The sequence below is a fragment of the Embiotoca jacksoni genome, unplaced genomic scaffold (assembly GCF_022577435.1).
Source record: "Embiotoca jacksoni isolate LCO1_2020_lvr unplaced genomic scaffold, fEmbJac1.0.p SCAF_98, whole genome shotgun sequence".
NCBI lineage: Eukaryota > Metazoa > Chordata > Actinopteri > Embiotocidae > Embiotoca > Embiotoca jacksoni.
This window is the reverse complement of record NW_027185456.1, coordinates 180,116-192,993: the sequence shown is the minus strand read 5'-3', so window position 1 is coordinate 192,993 and position 12,878 is coordinate 180,116. Positions and strand designations below refer to the sequence as shown.

At 45.8% G+C, this 12,878-nt stretch overlaps 1 protein-coding gene across 8 annotated transcripts in view; it reads left to right on the top strand.

Annotated features, from left to right (window-relative positions):
* Positions 1 to 12,580, top strand: part of tnikb (TRAF2 and NCK interacting kinase b) — a 40,646-nt gene extending 28,066 nt beyond the window's left edge. For 7 of the 8 annotated variants that reach the window (XM_069142119.1, XM_069142125.1, XM_069142124.1 and 4 more), the window contains 11 exons: positions 231 to 412; positions 1,161 to 1,275; positions 2,940 to 3,045; positions 3,683 to 3,859; positions 4,025 to 4,168; positions 4,391 to 4,525; positions 4,716 to 4,816; positions 5,491 to 5,640; positions 6,362 to 6,521; positions 9,766 to 9,905; positions 10,301 to 12,580. In XM_069142119.1, coding sequence (XP_068998220.1) covers positions 231 to 412; positions 1,161 to 1,275; positions 2,940 to 3,045; positions 3,683 to 3,859; positions 4,025 to 4,168; positions 4,391 to 4,525; positions 4,716 to 4,816; positions 5,491 to 5,640; positions 6,362 to 6,521; positions 9,766 to 9,905; positions 10,301 to 10,384 — 1,494 coding nt within the window. In that variant the 3' untranslated portion in view covers positions 10,385 to 12,580. Of the gene's footprint in view, positions 1 to 230; positions 413 to 1,160; positions 1,276 to 1,742; positions 1,890 to 2,939; positions 3,046 to 3,682; positions 3,860 to 4,024; positions 4,169 to 4,390; positions 4,526 to 4,715; positions 4,817 to 5,490; positions 5,641 to 6,361; positions 6,522 to 9,765; positions 9,906 to 10,300 lie in introns of all 8 variants that reach the window. The other variant, XM_069142126.1, reaches the window with a different exon arrangement.
* The last annotated feature ends 298 nt before the right edge of the window (positions 12,581 to 12,878 follow it).

Genomic DNA, 12,878 nt, shown 5'->3' with positions numbered 1-12,878 from the left:
ATGAGCTGAAACCAACGCAATACCTTTAATTAAGCATGAATAGTAGTCACATATTTTTAGAATAGAAAACCAACATTTTAATGACAATAAAGCCTCTAATGACAGCTGCACACTTGTATTTATTGCATGACAAATATTCAAAGATCACGTTTCCCTGTTGGCTCGGAGACAAACAAACAAACGGCCGAGTGAGTCGGCGAACGCTTGACGTTCGATGTCTCGTCCTCCAGGATCTGACGGCTCTGGCCAAAGAGCTGCGGGAGCTGCGGCAGGGCGAAGAAACCAGCCGCCCGCCGGTCAAAGTCACCGACTACTCGTCGTCCAGCGAAGATTCTCACAGCAGCGAGGACGAGGAGGGAGAGGGCGGGGCTAACGACGGGAGCGTGGCCGTCAGCGACATACCGCGCATCATGTGAGTAGCGGCTGTTTCCTGACGACGTTTACCCCAACGCAGAATTACTGCTGAAGTTAGAGGGACATGTGGAGCAGCTGAAGGGTGTTAAACTTCCTAAAGCTGCAATACCACCGAGGGCCACTAGTGGTAAAAAAAAAAAAATAAAAAAAAAAAATTTAAAAAAAAAGGCTCCGTAGACTCCCATTCAGCTTCTGTCATGAAATACAAAGTCCAAAAAATGTTTTCCACAAGTCATCATGGTGTCATTCGATAAAGTCGCTCCTTCTTATTAGTTTTCTGGCGGTCCATCTGAAAATAATCCCGTCATCAATAAGATATTGGACCTCAAAATGTGGTGTGTTTGGGGGCGTGTCCTAAATAAGCCTAAATAAGAAGGTTTTTTTTTTATTTTTAAAGCAAGTTTTATTTGGAAAGACTTACTTTGTGCCAACATATCTTCAGCAGAGCTTCTGTTGACGACTTCTTTTGCCCAAAAAATGTTGGGAATTCTGCAAAATTGCTCCTACAAATATGATTATATCCTGAATATATATATATGTATATGTATAAATATATATATTTAAAATCTGATACTTATTTAAAGTGTATTTATTGTAATTGTTTCATTGCTCATATTTCCCGTCTTCACCCGAGAGAACAAACGCCCCACGGAAGGCGTCCGCTGCCTCCACACACATCCCAGCTCTTATTTTGAAGGGGCAGGTTCTGACCCGACGTTCCTGTCACGTCGACTTCTGTGTTTCAGGCCGGCAGCGAGTCAAGGTCCCAACGAGGCCTTCGGCATGATGGGAGGTCACAACGACGCGCACGGCGACTCGTACGGAAACAGCTCCCAGGACGGCACGCTGATGATGCGTGAGGTGAGTCTCAGCTCTGACCTTTGACCCCGGGGGACCGAGGCCCCGCTGACCCAACAGAACCCAACACGCGTCCTCTCACCATGGCTTTTTGTTCTGGTGTGTGTGTGTGTGTGTGTGTGTGTGTGTGTGTTTCATCATTTAAGCTTCATCTTTGATTCAGACGCTTTTCCACCCAAACAAGAGAAAATATAAAAGCAGAAATCTTGAACATTGGTGATAAGTTTGGAGGTTTGGACAGTCAAATACTGAATATTGATCTCAAGCAGCATCACAGGTGTGTCTGTGCGTCCTACATGTTTGTCTGTGTGACGATACCGTGTGAGGGAGCGCTTCTTCTCTGTGCCCACCCGCCTCGACACAAACACAGAAACAAACACACCCGCAGCCGGCAGGGCGCCCCTCCATCACCTGACCTGTCAATCACAGCCTCGCTGCACAGTAGCCCGCCCCTCTCTCTCTTTTTCCAGAAACACAGGGAACGGAGGCGGAGCTCTGCCGCCAGCAACGGTTTCCCCGGCAACGCTAATCTGTTCCCTGGCAACGCCAATCTCCCCGATTTGGTGCAGCAAAGCACCTCCCCCCTGGTCTCCCCTGGCGACGCCTCTGGGGTCCAAGTAGGTGGAGCAGCACCAAGATATTGGCCCCCCCAAAAAACCTCTCCGCCCCCCCACACCTGATCCTAACAGACCGTCACCCCACCTGCTCACCCCGCTCCCCCCCTGCTCACCCTATCACCCGCCCTCAAACCCCGTCACCAGCTGTGTGGTGCTTCGTCAGGGCGGGAAATTAGCAGCAGGAAGCTGCAGCCGGCTGCTTGTTCTCCAGTCTGCAGCAGCAGCACGTTACAGAGACCTCAGACTGTTTGTAATGTCAAAACATCCCGAAATCATCATTTCAGATGTTAGCGTTGATCAATCAATCAATCAATCTGAACTTTAAGACAAATCAGATTTCAGCAGTTAATCAAGTACCGTTAAATATATCATCATAAATAACTTAGTTTTGTGTCTCCATGAAATATAAGACATCAAATATAGTAAAAAAAAACAAAAAAACTTTTCTGAATGATTCGGTAACTCAGCACAGATGATGACTGAAACTGAAGACGAGTTTTGCACCATTTACTACAGAGTCATAAAATTACTTTATCTTTTATTTGCTGTAAAATTACAACATTAAATACACGTATTCTTTTGGGGAAAAGCTCCCCAAAAAATAAATATTTCTGGAAATAAACGCGATTAAAACATTCATTGTACGTTTCACCTCGTTGCCTTATTAAAACATAAACTGTCACGTGGCCCCTTTAATTTCCTGCCCTGTCCCGTTTAACTGCGGCTCCAGTGCTTTCCCCCCCGACAGATGCAACAAACTGGACTTCTTCCCTCCCCGCGCCACTCCGCTCGTTTGGTCCCTCTCCCTCTCCCTCGCTCTCTCTCTCTTTCCCTCCCTGTCTCGGTTTTCCAGCCTCTGGTCCAGAAAGTGTCCTCCACGCAGGCCCACGAAATAAAGGAAACACCGAGGAGGGTTTTATTATTGAGACGAGAACAAAATAACTGGAAGAGCTGGTCCCTGAACGCACCGTTTCCTTTATTTCGATACCTGTGTGATCGAAGCGCCGACCGTCAGACGGACTGACTGATCTGTGTTTCTGTCCTCTGCAGTACGGGATGGGGAGCGGCGGCTCCAAGTCGTCCTTCATGCCGTTCGTCGATCCCCGGGTGTACGGGACGTCCCCGACCGACGACGACGACACAAACTCTGCCTCAGGTGAGAGTCCTGTTTTAAAAAAAGGCCTCAGAGTGCCGACTCGTGTTCTGGGTCTCAGGAGGAATCTGGGGACAGAAAACCAGAAAAATAAGCTTCTGCTACACAAAATTATGCAGATTTTTTTAAGTAAAACATTCTTAAAACGGAAAAAAAACTCATAAACTCTGACAAAAGGTTTCTGAAGTGTTAATATATATTATATAGACTGAATTTGAAGCACTGTTTACATATAAAAGGAACATTTTGCACAAAGAAAACCACAGAAAAGCTTGTTTTTTAAATTCTATTTCCGTTTTAATTATATTTTAGGTTTGTGTCATTTTTGAAATCACAATGCTGACAAACTTTAATCCGAATGATTTATTTATGACACTTTCTGATTTATAGTTTTATTTCCACGATGTCACACTCACGTCTCACATTTTAATACCAGTTAGAGGTCATCACTGATAAAAAAAAAAAACCACCAGATTAAATGCGCTGACAGCGTTGTGAGGAAGTCTCCTCCAGATGTCATGATGTCGTGTAGTTGTGATGTCATATTGTTGTGATGTCGTGTTGTTGTGATGTCATATTGTTGTGCTGTCATATTGTTGTGATGTCATATTGTTGTGATGTTGTGTTGTGTCCGCTGCAGCACTTTTCGCCGACGAGCTGCTGAAGCAGGAGCAGGAGCAGGCGAGGCTCAACGAGGCGCGCAAGATCTCCGTGGTCAACGTCAACCCGACCAACATCCGGCCGCACAGCGACACGCCGGAGATCCGCAAGTACAAGAAACGCTTCAACTCCGAGATCCTGTGTGCAGCTCTGTGGGGTGAGACGACAACAACAACAACAACAACCTCACAGCGATGTCAATCATGTGGTGTTACAGAGGCGGCCAGAACCAGACCTTGTGTGTGTGTGTGTGTGTGTGTGTGTGTGTGTGTGTGTGTGTGTGTGTGTGTGTGTGTGTGTGTGTGTGTGTGTGTGTGTGCAGGCGTGAACCTGCTGGTGGGGACGGAGAACGGCCTCATGCTGCTGGACCGAAGCGGTCAAGGCAAAGTTTACAACCTGATCAACCGCCGGCGCTTCCAGCAGATGGACGTCCTGGAGGGACTCAACGTCCTGGTCACCATCTCAGGTCCGTTCACGACCTTTGACCTTCCTCTGCAGCAGCTGCTTCCAACCTGTTCAGTCATATCAACGCGGTTTTAACAGCTTAAACTGAAGCAAACACTTGTACTATTTAATGTAGCGTCGTAAACTTACTTTGTTTTTTATTTGCGTGAAACGTGAACAAACTGCAGACGTCTCGAAAACCAGAAGAATAAACTGTTTATTTTTTTCATCGTTTCCAAACCAGGGAAGAAGAACAAGCTGCGTGTTTACTACCTGTCCTGGCTGAGGAACAGGATATTACACAACGACCCCGAAGTGGAGAAGAAGCAGGGTTGGATCACCGTCGGGGAGCTGGAGGGCTGCGTGCATTACAAAGTCGGTACGAGAACACGTTTATGTGCATCGTGGGGACACGAAGCCATTAACATTTTAAAAGAAGCAGCTGTGATTTTAATCTCTAAAATCAAGTTTCTGTCCATTATAACCACATTTAAAGTTGACAGAGAACCCAGGGTTTACTGTGTTGTTGGTTTTTTTCTTCATATCTAACTTATTTTTACTTCCTGCAGTGAAATACGAGAGGATTAAATTCTTGGTGATTGCTCTGAAGAACTCGGTCGAGATCTACGCTTGGGCGCCGAAACCTTACCACAAGTTTATGGCCTTCAAGGTAACGAAGATGTGTTTGAGGTCATTCAGAAAAGACGAAAATTTGTTTGTTTATCCTTCCTGAACAAAGTAAATAGAAAAGAGAAAAATCGTAGCAGTAGTGGGTTTTAATATCATCAATTAAAATGTTAAAATTGTTCTTATTCTGTATTTTTTAAAAGGAACGACCAAAGTTGTCAAATTGACATTTATGGTGTAATGATTGATTGATTGATTAAAAATGTCGACTCTTTTTGATCCGCTCCCATTTGCCCTGCTAAACTTAACGCTTCCTGTACTTTCAAATTAAAAGCCCTCTAGTGTTTTTCAGCAGACAGAAATGCTTAATTTCTTGACAGGACCTTTATTGTGAAATTCAGGATCGTGTCGTGACTCCAAATGGGACGATAACACTTAAGACGAGTAATTCAGAATAACCGTTGAAAATAGCGCGGTTATGTTGGTGACTTTACATTAGAACCGTTAGAAATGAGCCACAACTTAACAAGTGTGCTCCGGTACTTCAACAAAAAGCACTTCTTTTTTTTCTTTTCTTCCCCCGCTGTAATACCACGAGTGACCACTGGGGAAAGAATAACGCAACAAGGCTAGGTGGCAGCGTCGTGCCCATCTTTTCTTAATACATCGATGGTTGGACCTCCGCCGTGTAATGGAGTCTTTCTGTCCGTCTGCCAGTCTTTCACCGACCTGCAGCATCGCCCCCAGCTGGTGGACCTGACTGTGGAGGAGGGCCAGAGGTTAAAGGTCATCTACGGCTCCAGCGTTGGCTTCCACGTCATCGATGTGGACTCTGGCAACCCGTACGACATCTACATCCCCTCACATGTAAGGCGCCTGTGAATTTTATTTTGAAGTTAAGTTTAAGTTGAGTTCAGGGTTACGGTAGCCGATGGTTACAGGTCGTGGTCAGTCTCCAGGAAATGAATGTAAATCAATGTAACGTCCTCTGAAGTGCTGAAAACATGACTGTGTGTGTGTGTGTGTGTGTGTGTGTGTGTGTGTGTGTGTGTGTGTGAGTGTGAGAGACTGCATGTTCGAATTTTAAGGTGTGTGATTTAATGAATGAAGCAGTGAGGAAATGTGACAGGAAGTAAGAGAAGTCATGAGCTCAGGAGTGAACACATGAACGAGTGAGTGACACGACCGGAAACTACGACACAAAAAGTACGAGAGTGAAAGTGTGAAAATGTGAAAGAATTAATGAATGAATGAGTGACAGTTTAAAAGCAGAGTGAGCGAGCGAGCAGGTGAGTCAGTGTCCTCCTTTAACCCCGGTCTGCTTACAGTCAAGAGGCGGATGTGGGGACCGGAGACGGTAACCACAGCAACCGCCTCACATTGCTTTCAGCATCCGTGAATCATGCTGTGCTCGCGGTGTCTGTTTCCATGGCGATTGCGTGGCTGAGGAGCGGGAGGCCCCATTGTTGCAGCAGTTTCTCCTCTCTCAGGGTGGGGTAATGGGGGGGTTTTAGGGGGGGGTCCAGCAGCTCCTAACCCCCTGCCCCCACCCCCCCTCCAACCCCCTCCCCGTGTGTCGCCCCGGCAGATTCAGGGTCAGGTGACCCCGCACGCCATTGTGGTTCTGCCCAAGACGGACGGCATGGAGATGCTGCTGTGCTACGAGGACGAGGGCGTCTACGTCAACACCTACGGACGCATCACCAAAGACGTGGTGCTGCAGTGGGGCGAGATGCCCACCTCCGTCGGTACGTCAACCAATCAGCTCGCTTCTCCCCGACCCCCCTGACCTCTGACCTCTATAAGCGGTCTCAGCAGATCATCTTTCACCCTCACTATCTACCACCACCCCCTCCTCCTCCTCCGTTCAACGCAAACACTCCCACCTTCTCCCGCCTTTTTTGCTTTCAGTTGCACCTCCGTAGGAGGAGCTCCGGTCTCTCACCTGTTTCATTAACGGCTTAAAGGGATACGACAGGTTTCTGGGCTCGGCTTCGCTCCCGTTTCATCTTAAAATCCTGAAGTTTAACGGCCCTGATGGGACAATTTAGTCAAAATAGTTTCATAAACCTTTATTCAATTTATATTTTAGTTTATTTTTACCTTTTACAAGTAAGAAAAACCAAACCTTTACAGTGATATTTACACTAATAATAAGCTCTGGATTGAAGATAAGTATTTAGTTCTTGTGTTTTTTTGCAGTGTTCTTATATGATATATATTTCATATATAAAAATACTTACAGAAGAAAGAATACTTAAACATAAATTAAATATACAGAATATTGCTAAATAATTCGGACATTTAAATATTTTATGACCTGAAGCTGCTCTCTGATTGGTTGCTTCAGATTATCCAACTTTTATTGCTTCTGTTGACGATGGCTTTTTTGCGGGAAAATCGTAGGAAGTAAAAATTGCAAAGATTTGTGATGACAAATTTCCCCTGGAGGGATCGTTGAGTTGAGTGACAGCTCGACGACCCGAAACCTGGTGTATCTCTTTAACATTCAGTGTTGAACATCCCTCCTCCTGCAGAGCTTCACCTCCAAACCCTCACAGATGTCCTTCCTTTCCACTCGCTCCTTTTTCAACCAAAAAAAAAAAAAATTGTCTGTTTTTGCACTTTTTAAAAACGATTTTTTTTTTTTTTTTTTTTTTTAATGTGTATTTGGGGGGAAATGCTCGTGTTTATCCTCTCGTTCTATCTCGTCGTTTAAAAAATATTTCAAAAAGGAATTTCACATTCATTCCTACTTTCATCCTTGATTGCATGAATGCGCCGAAGTTAACTGAAGACGAGGTCGAAGCGGTGCATCTAAATGAATCTATTATTTATGAGTCGAACCGCATGCATTAGAAACAGGAGTGGAGCACATCAAGGAGCACATCAAGGAGCTCTCGGATCTTACGATGCGAGTCGATCGGCGCCTCCGTGTTTTTTCCGTTCGGCCTTCGGTCTCTGATCCGCCGATGTCAGCGTTCTTTATCCCGACTGATGGAACGTGGGTTTGGCTGCTTACGTGTTACGTGTGGACATCGTCTCCTGTTGACATGTTTGTGTGTATTTTACTGTCAGACCAGAGTTTCTCACAGCCAAACCCGGGCCTCCCCCCCCCCCCTCCTCCCTTCCCTTTTCCCTCCCCCTCCCATAACATTAACAAACCTCCACTGTGACGCTTTATTCTGCACACACGCTGCGGTGACGAGCTGCTGGTCGGTCCCCGTCCTCGGCAGGAGGGGGGTCACAAAAACAAACAAAAAATATATATAGAAATATAAAAGCATCCTGGGGTTTCGAGCACCGGAAGCATCTTTGAAGTGAAGCTGCAGTGACACCGGGCGACCACCAGGAGGACGAGGTCATCGCTGAGTTGGACATAAACACACGTTTTAATGAGTGTTTGTAGAAGAAGGACCTTGGAGGCCACATCTGCCTCAAAGCTATGGAGCACCACAAGGGTCAAAAATAGTGATAAAGTATTTCAGGAATTAATACATGTGTTTGTAAATTAATTATTCATATATAAACATATAGACCAATTTATAAATGAATTCATTATTTGTTGTTTTAATGGACAATAGAAAAAATAATTATAAAAATTATCTGTAAATAGTTTTACGGATTTACAGAAACAGTCAATAAGCAAAGGATTTAAAAAAAAATACATGAATGAAGTTATAAATAAATAAAGGAATTTAAAAATCTATTTTAAAAATGTGAGTTTAATCACAGAGCTTTTTACATCCTTGGTGGAATTTTCAATGTTTTACCACGTTTTTAAGGAAGTTGTCCTTTTAAATACCTTAAAAAAATTATTTCTCCTTTTTAAAGTGCATTTTTTAAATAGATTTTTCATTCATGTCTTTTAAAATTATGTACTTATTGAGTGTTTTATGTTGTTTTTGTAAATCCGTTTTTAATTTGAACTATTTATTGATTAATATTGTATTTGTAAATTATTTTTATAACGCCTCTTTTAATTGCCCATTAAAATACCAAATAATTAATTACTTTGTAATTTAGTAGATTAATACATTTATTTTGTAAATGTATTTATTAATGCCTGAAATACTTCAGTCGTATTTCCGTGACGCTCGTGGCTCTCCACACGGAAACCATTTTCCATCAATCAATTTTCACCTCATTAAGTGAAGTGTTTCCAAGTTTACTTCCTGTTTTCTTCAACATATTTAGAACATAAAAGTACAAATATTTGTAGGGAAACTCCCCCGCTGTGTGACGGAGGAGGCTGGAGGTCGCTGACCCGCCTCCGCTGGTTGGGCGTTGAACGCGGTGTCATTGTTTGCATTTAGTACCAAAATAAAAGCGCCTCCCCTCTTTTAAAAGACCAGTTTCTGGTCCGTCTTTCATCCAACACGTAGCGTCCTCGCTGTTCTCTGATTGGCTCACTCGTTGTCATGTGACGCTTTCTCGCTGAAAATGAAACTTCAGATTAAAGGTCCCCCCCCACCCCCCACCCCCCCCAAGTGAACGCTGTCAAATACCGACATCTAACCGATCCAGATTAAGAGTCCGTCCCGCTGTCCTTCATTATCCGTCCCCCCGATGGCGTCCGTCCGTCCCTCTGAAGTCGTGGTCGTTCAAATCCGTCAGAAACTGCTGCAATAATCTCCCGGAGGAGAGGCGGAGGAGGTGTGACTGGCCTGGGTGTGAGACTGGTGCTGAGTCCTCTCCTGTACAATCCCCCTCCGTGTGTGTGTGTGTGTGTGTGTGTGTGTGTGTGTGTGTGCGTGTGTGTGTCCGTCCGTGCGTGCGCGTGTGTATATGTGTGTGCGTGTGTGTATATGTGTGTGCGTGTGTGTGTGTGTGTGCGTGTGTGCGTGCGTGCGTGCGTGCGTGCGTGCGTGCGTGCGTGCGTGCGTGCGTGTGTGTGTGTGTGTGTGTGTGCGTGTGTGTGTGTGTGTGTGTGTGTGCGTGTGCGTGTGTGTGTGTGTGTGTGTGTGTGTGTACCCTCTCCTGTCCCTGCAGCCTACATCCACTCCAACCAGATTATGGGCTGGGGAGAGAAGGCCATTGAGATCCGCTCCGTGGAGACGGGACACCTCGACGGAGTTTTCATGCACAAGCGAGCTCAGCGACTGAAGTTCCTGTCGGAGAGGAACGACAAGGTGAAACTTTGGGGACATATTTCCTGTTTGTTATATTCCTGTGTTTGTTCTGTGTCTCTTTGTCGTCCTTTCAAGTCCCTCTGTGGTCATTTTACATCTTGCAGTTGTCTTTGTGTCACATTTTGTCTTTTCACTCCTTGTTTTGCGTCTTATTTCACTGTTTTTGTGTCTTTGTGCTCGTTGACTCTTTTTGTTTCGTGTCTTTTGTTCAGCGTATCTCGGTGCTCATTCGATTGACTGAATGATTACGAACATTTAATTCGTAGACTTGTATGCACGCAGTTTTTTTTAATTTTGCACTTGTTGTGCATCTCGGGGACATTTTGCATCTATTCACAGACGTATATTCCGTGTATATATAATTAAAGGCCGCGTGCCGCCTCGTCTCCCTGCAGGTCTTCTTCGCCTCCGTTCGCTCCGGCGGCAGCAGCCAAGTCTTCTTCATGACCCTCAACAGAAGCTCCATGATGAACTGGTAACCTTCAACCTCCTCCCACCCACAACCCTCCTCTTCCTCACGCTGAGCGCCGCCCACCGACGGGAGGGAGGGAGGACAAGGAGGACAGCGTGTGTGTGCGTGTGTGTGTGTGTGTGCGTGTGTGTGTGTGTTAATGGAGGAAAACAACAAGACGATTAAAGGAGGAGTTAAACTACAGGAGCCTCCTTGTGGAGCGATGGATGATCTGCAGACTCTGAAGGACGCCGAGCAGCCTTCGACCTTCGACCTTCGACCTCTGCACTTTACAATCCAAACTTCTCTGCTCCTTTGCTAAAGTTTATCTCAACGCACGGTCGGCGTTGACGACGTGCGTCCGCTCCAAAGTGAGACCGTCTGAAGCAGATCTGGAGTGAGATTGGACAGAGGAGACAACCTTTAAAAAAAAAAAACCACCAGAGCCTGGCTTAGTGTGGAGAAAGAGGTCTGAAGCTGCTCGTTGTCACGACAACCGACCGGTCGACTCCTTCTGATTCGATGTTTCCTTGACCGATGTAGCAAAAAAAAACACAAAAAAACCGTAAAGATAGATCCTGTCCTTCACGAAGCAGCAACACACGAGCGGAGACGAGCCGAGACGAGGGGAGACGAGGGGAGACGAGCCGAGACGAGGGGAGACGAGCCGAGACGAGGGGAGACGAGGGGAGACGAGCTGACCTCGAAGGCTCGAGCAGCAGCTCACAGTGTGAACACTCACCACTGCTGCTCAAACACCTTCTGTCTCTTCTGCCCGACAGGCAGCGAGTGTCGCCGTGGAAACGTCACTACAGATGAGTGTGTGTGTGTGTGTGCGTGTGTGTGTGTCTGGCAGGAGGAAGGAAGGTTGTAGATATTGTACTATTGCTGCAGCAGCAACACAATAACAACAAGTCTTCACGCGGTTTCTTCTCACCAGAAGAACTCGGCAGTAGAGTTAGTCGCCCACTTCTGGGCGTTTTTTTGTTTTTTTTACTTCTCGCCACGTCATTTCTGTCCACGCCGTTCTGTGTGCACCGCTGTGTAAATACTCACGTTGATGTTAAAGGACAGACTTTGCAAAGCAGGTGAGAACACCGAAGAAGAAAAAACAAAAAAATAATAACGATCTGCTGGTTTTTGATTCTTTGTTCTTTTTCTCGTCACACCTCTGTAAATGTGTCGGATCTGTAGTCGCCCCTCAGACGGGACGTTTTTCTGAGCCGAGCGAGGACCGAGTTTGGTTTTTTTGGGTTTTTAACACCTCCGCAGCTCTTCGCTGGTTTTATTACGTTGTGCATTTTGCATGGTGACATACATGTTTTTTCTGTCGTCACTCGTTATGAATTGTAAATTTTAACGCAATACGCAGGCGGGTCTGACTGTCGAGAAACCCCGAAGCATCTCTCTCACCACGCCGAGTTGTGACGATATCGTAGCTCGGCATCGGGGCTTTTATGGAGTCAGCGGAGATTGTACACTGGAGAATTACACATTTACCATTAAAGTTGTTTTCTGTCTCTGCTCGTTCCCAGAGTAGCTCGTGGAGAGTGAGCAGGAGTTTTTTAGGACCCTTTGACGACTGTAAGTGCTGTCGCTTCATCTTTTTACTTGATCTTCTTTTATCAATCACTGATCTTAAAGGATGCGATGGGTGCAGGCGATGGCGCTTTAAGGCCGAGCTGAAGCCTTCTACATGTGCGGGATGTTCGTGCCGAGCGACATCCTGTGAATAAAGGTCAGGAGGCCGCGTCCGTGTGAGAAACCATAGATTAAAAAGATATATATACTGTAAGAATTTTCGTTATGATGATATCTTACTGATCATTTTAGAGAAAGACAAAAAAATAAATGATGTTCACTTATCAAAGCTTAGTTGTCTTTCTACAGAATAGAGAACATAGCTATAAGAATTTCTAAAAAAAAGAAAAAAAAAAGACAATGTTTTTATTGTGGTTTTATTTGTATTTGTATTTCAATTTTTGTACGTATCAAGACTGTGAACGTAAGTACGACTGTCGGCCTTCGAGTGTGTTCGAGTGCGAGCAGGTGTGTGTGTGTGTGTGTGTGTGTGTGTGTGTGCACGCAGGTGTGCGACATGCATGTGGGCGTATGTGTTCACCTCGTCTGAATCACTGGAGTCAGTCAGAAGACAACCTCAACCTGGTAACACACATCTGTGACTTTGGGAACTCTCCAATAAATGTCCTCTCCTTGTACAGCAGCAGCAGCCGCTCCGCTCTCTTTGTTCACACCTGACCTGCACCACAGAACCACAGAGTCCACCTGCACCACAGAGTCCACCTGCACCACAGAGTCCACCTGCACCACAGAGTCCTCCTGCACCACAGAGTCCTCCTGCACCACAGAGTCCTCCTGCACCACAGAGCCCATGTGCACCACAGAGCCCACCTGCACCACAGAGTCCTCCTGCACCACAGAGCCCACCTGCACCACAGAGTCCTCCTGCACCACAGAGCCCACCTGCACCACAGAGTCCTCCTGCACCACAGAGCCCACCT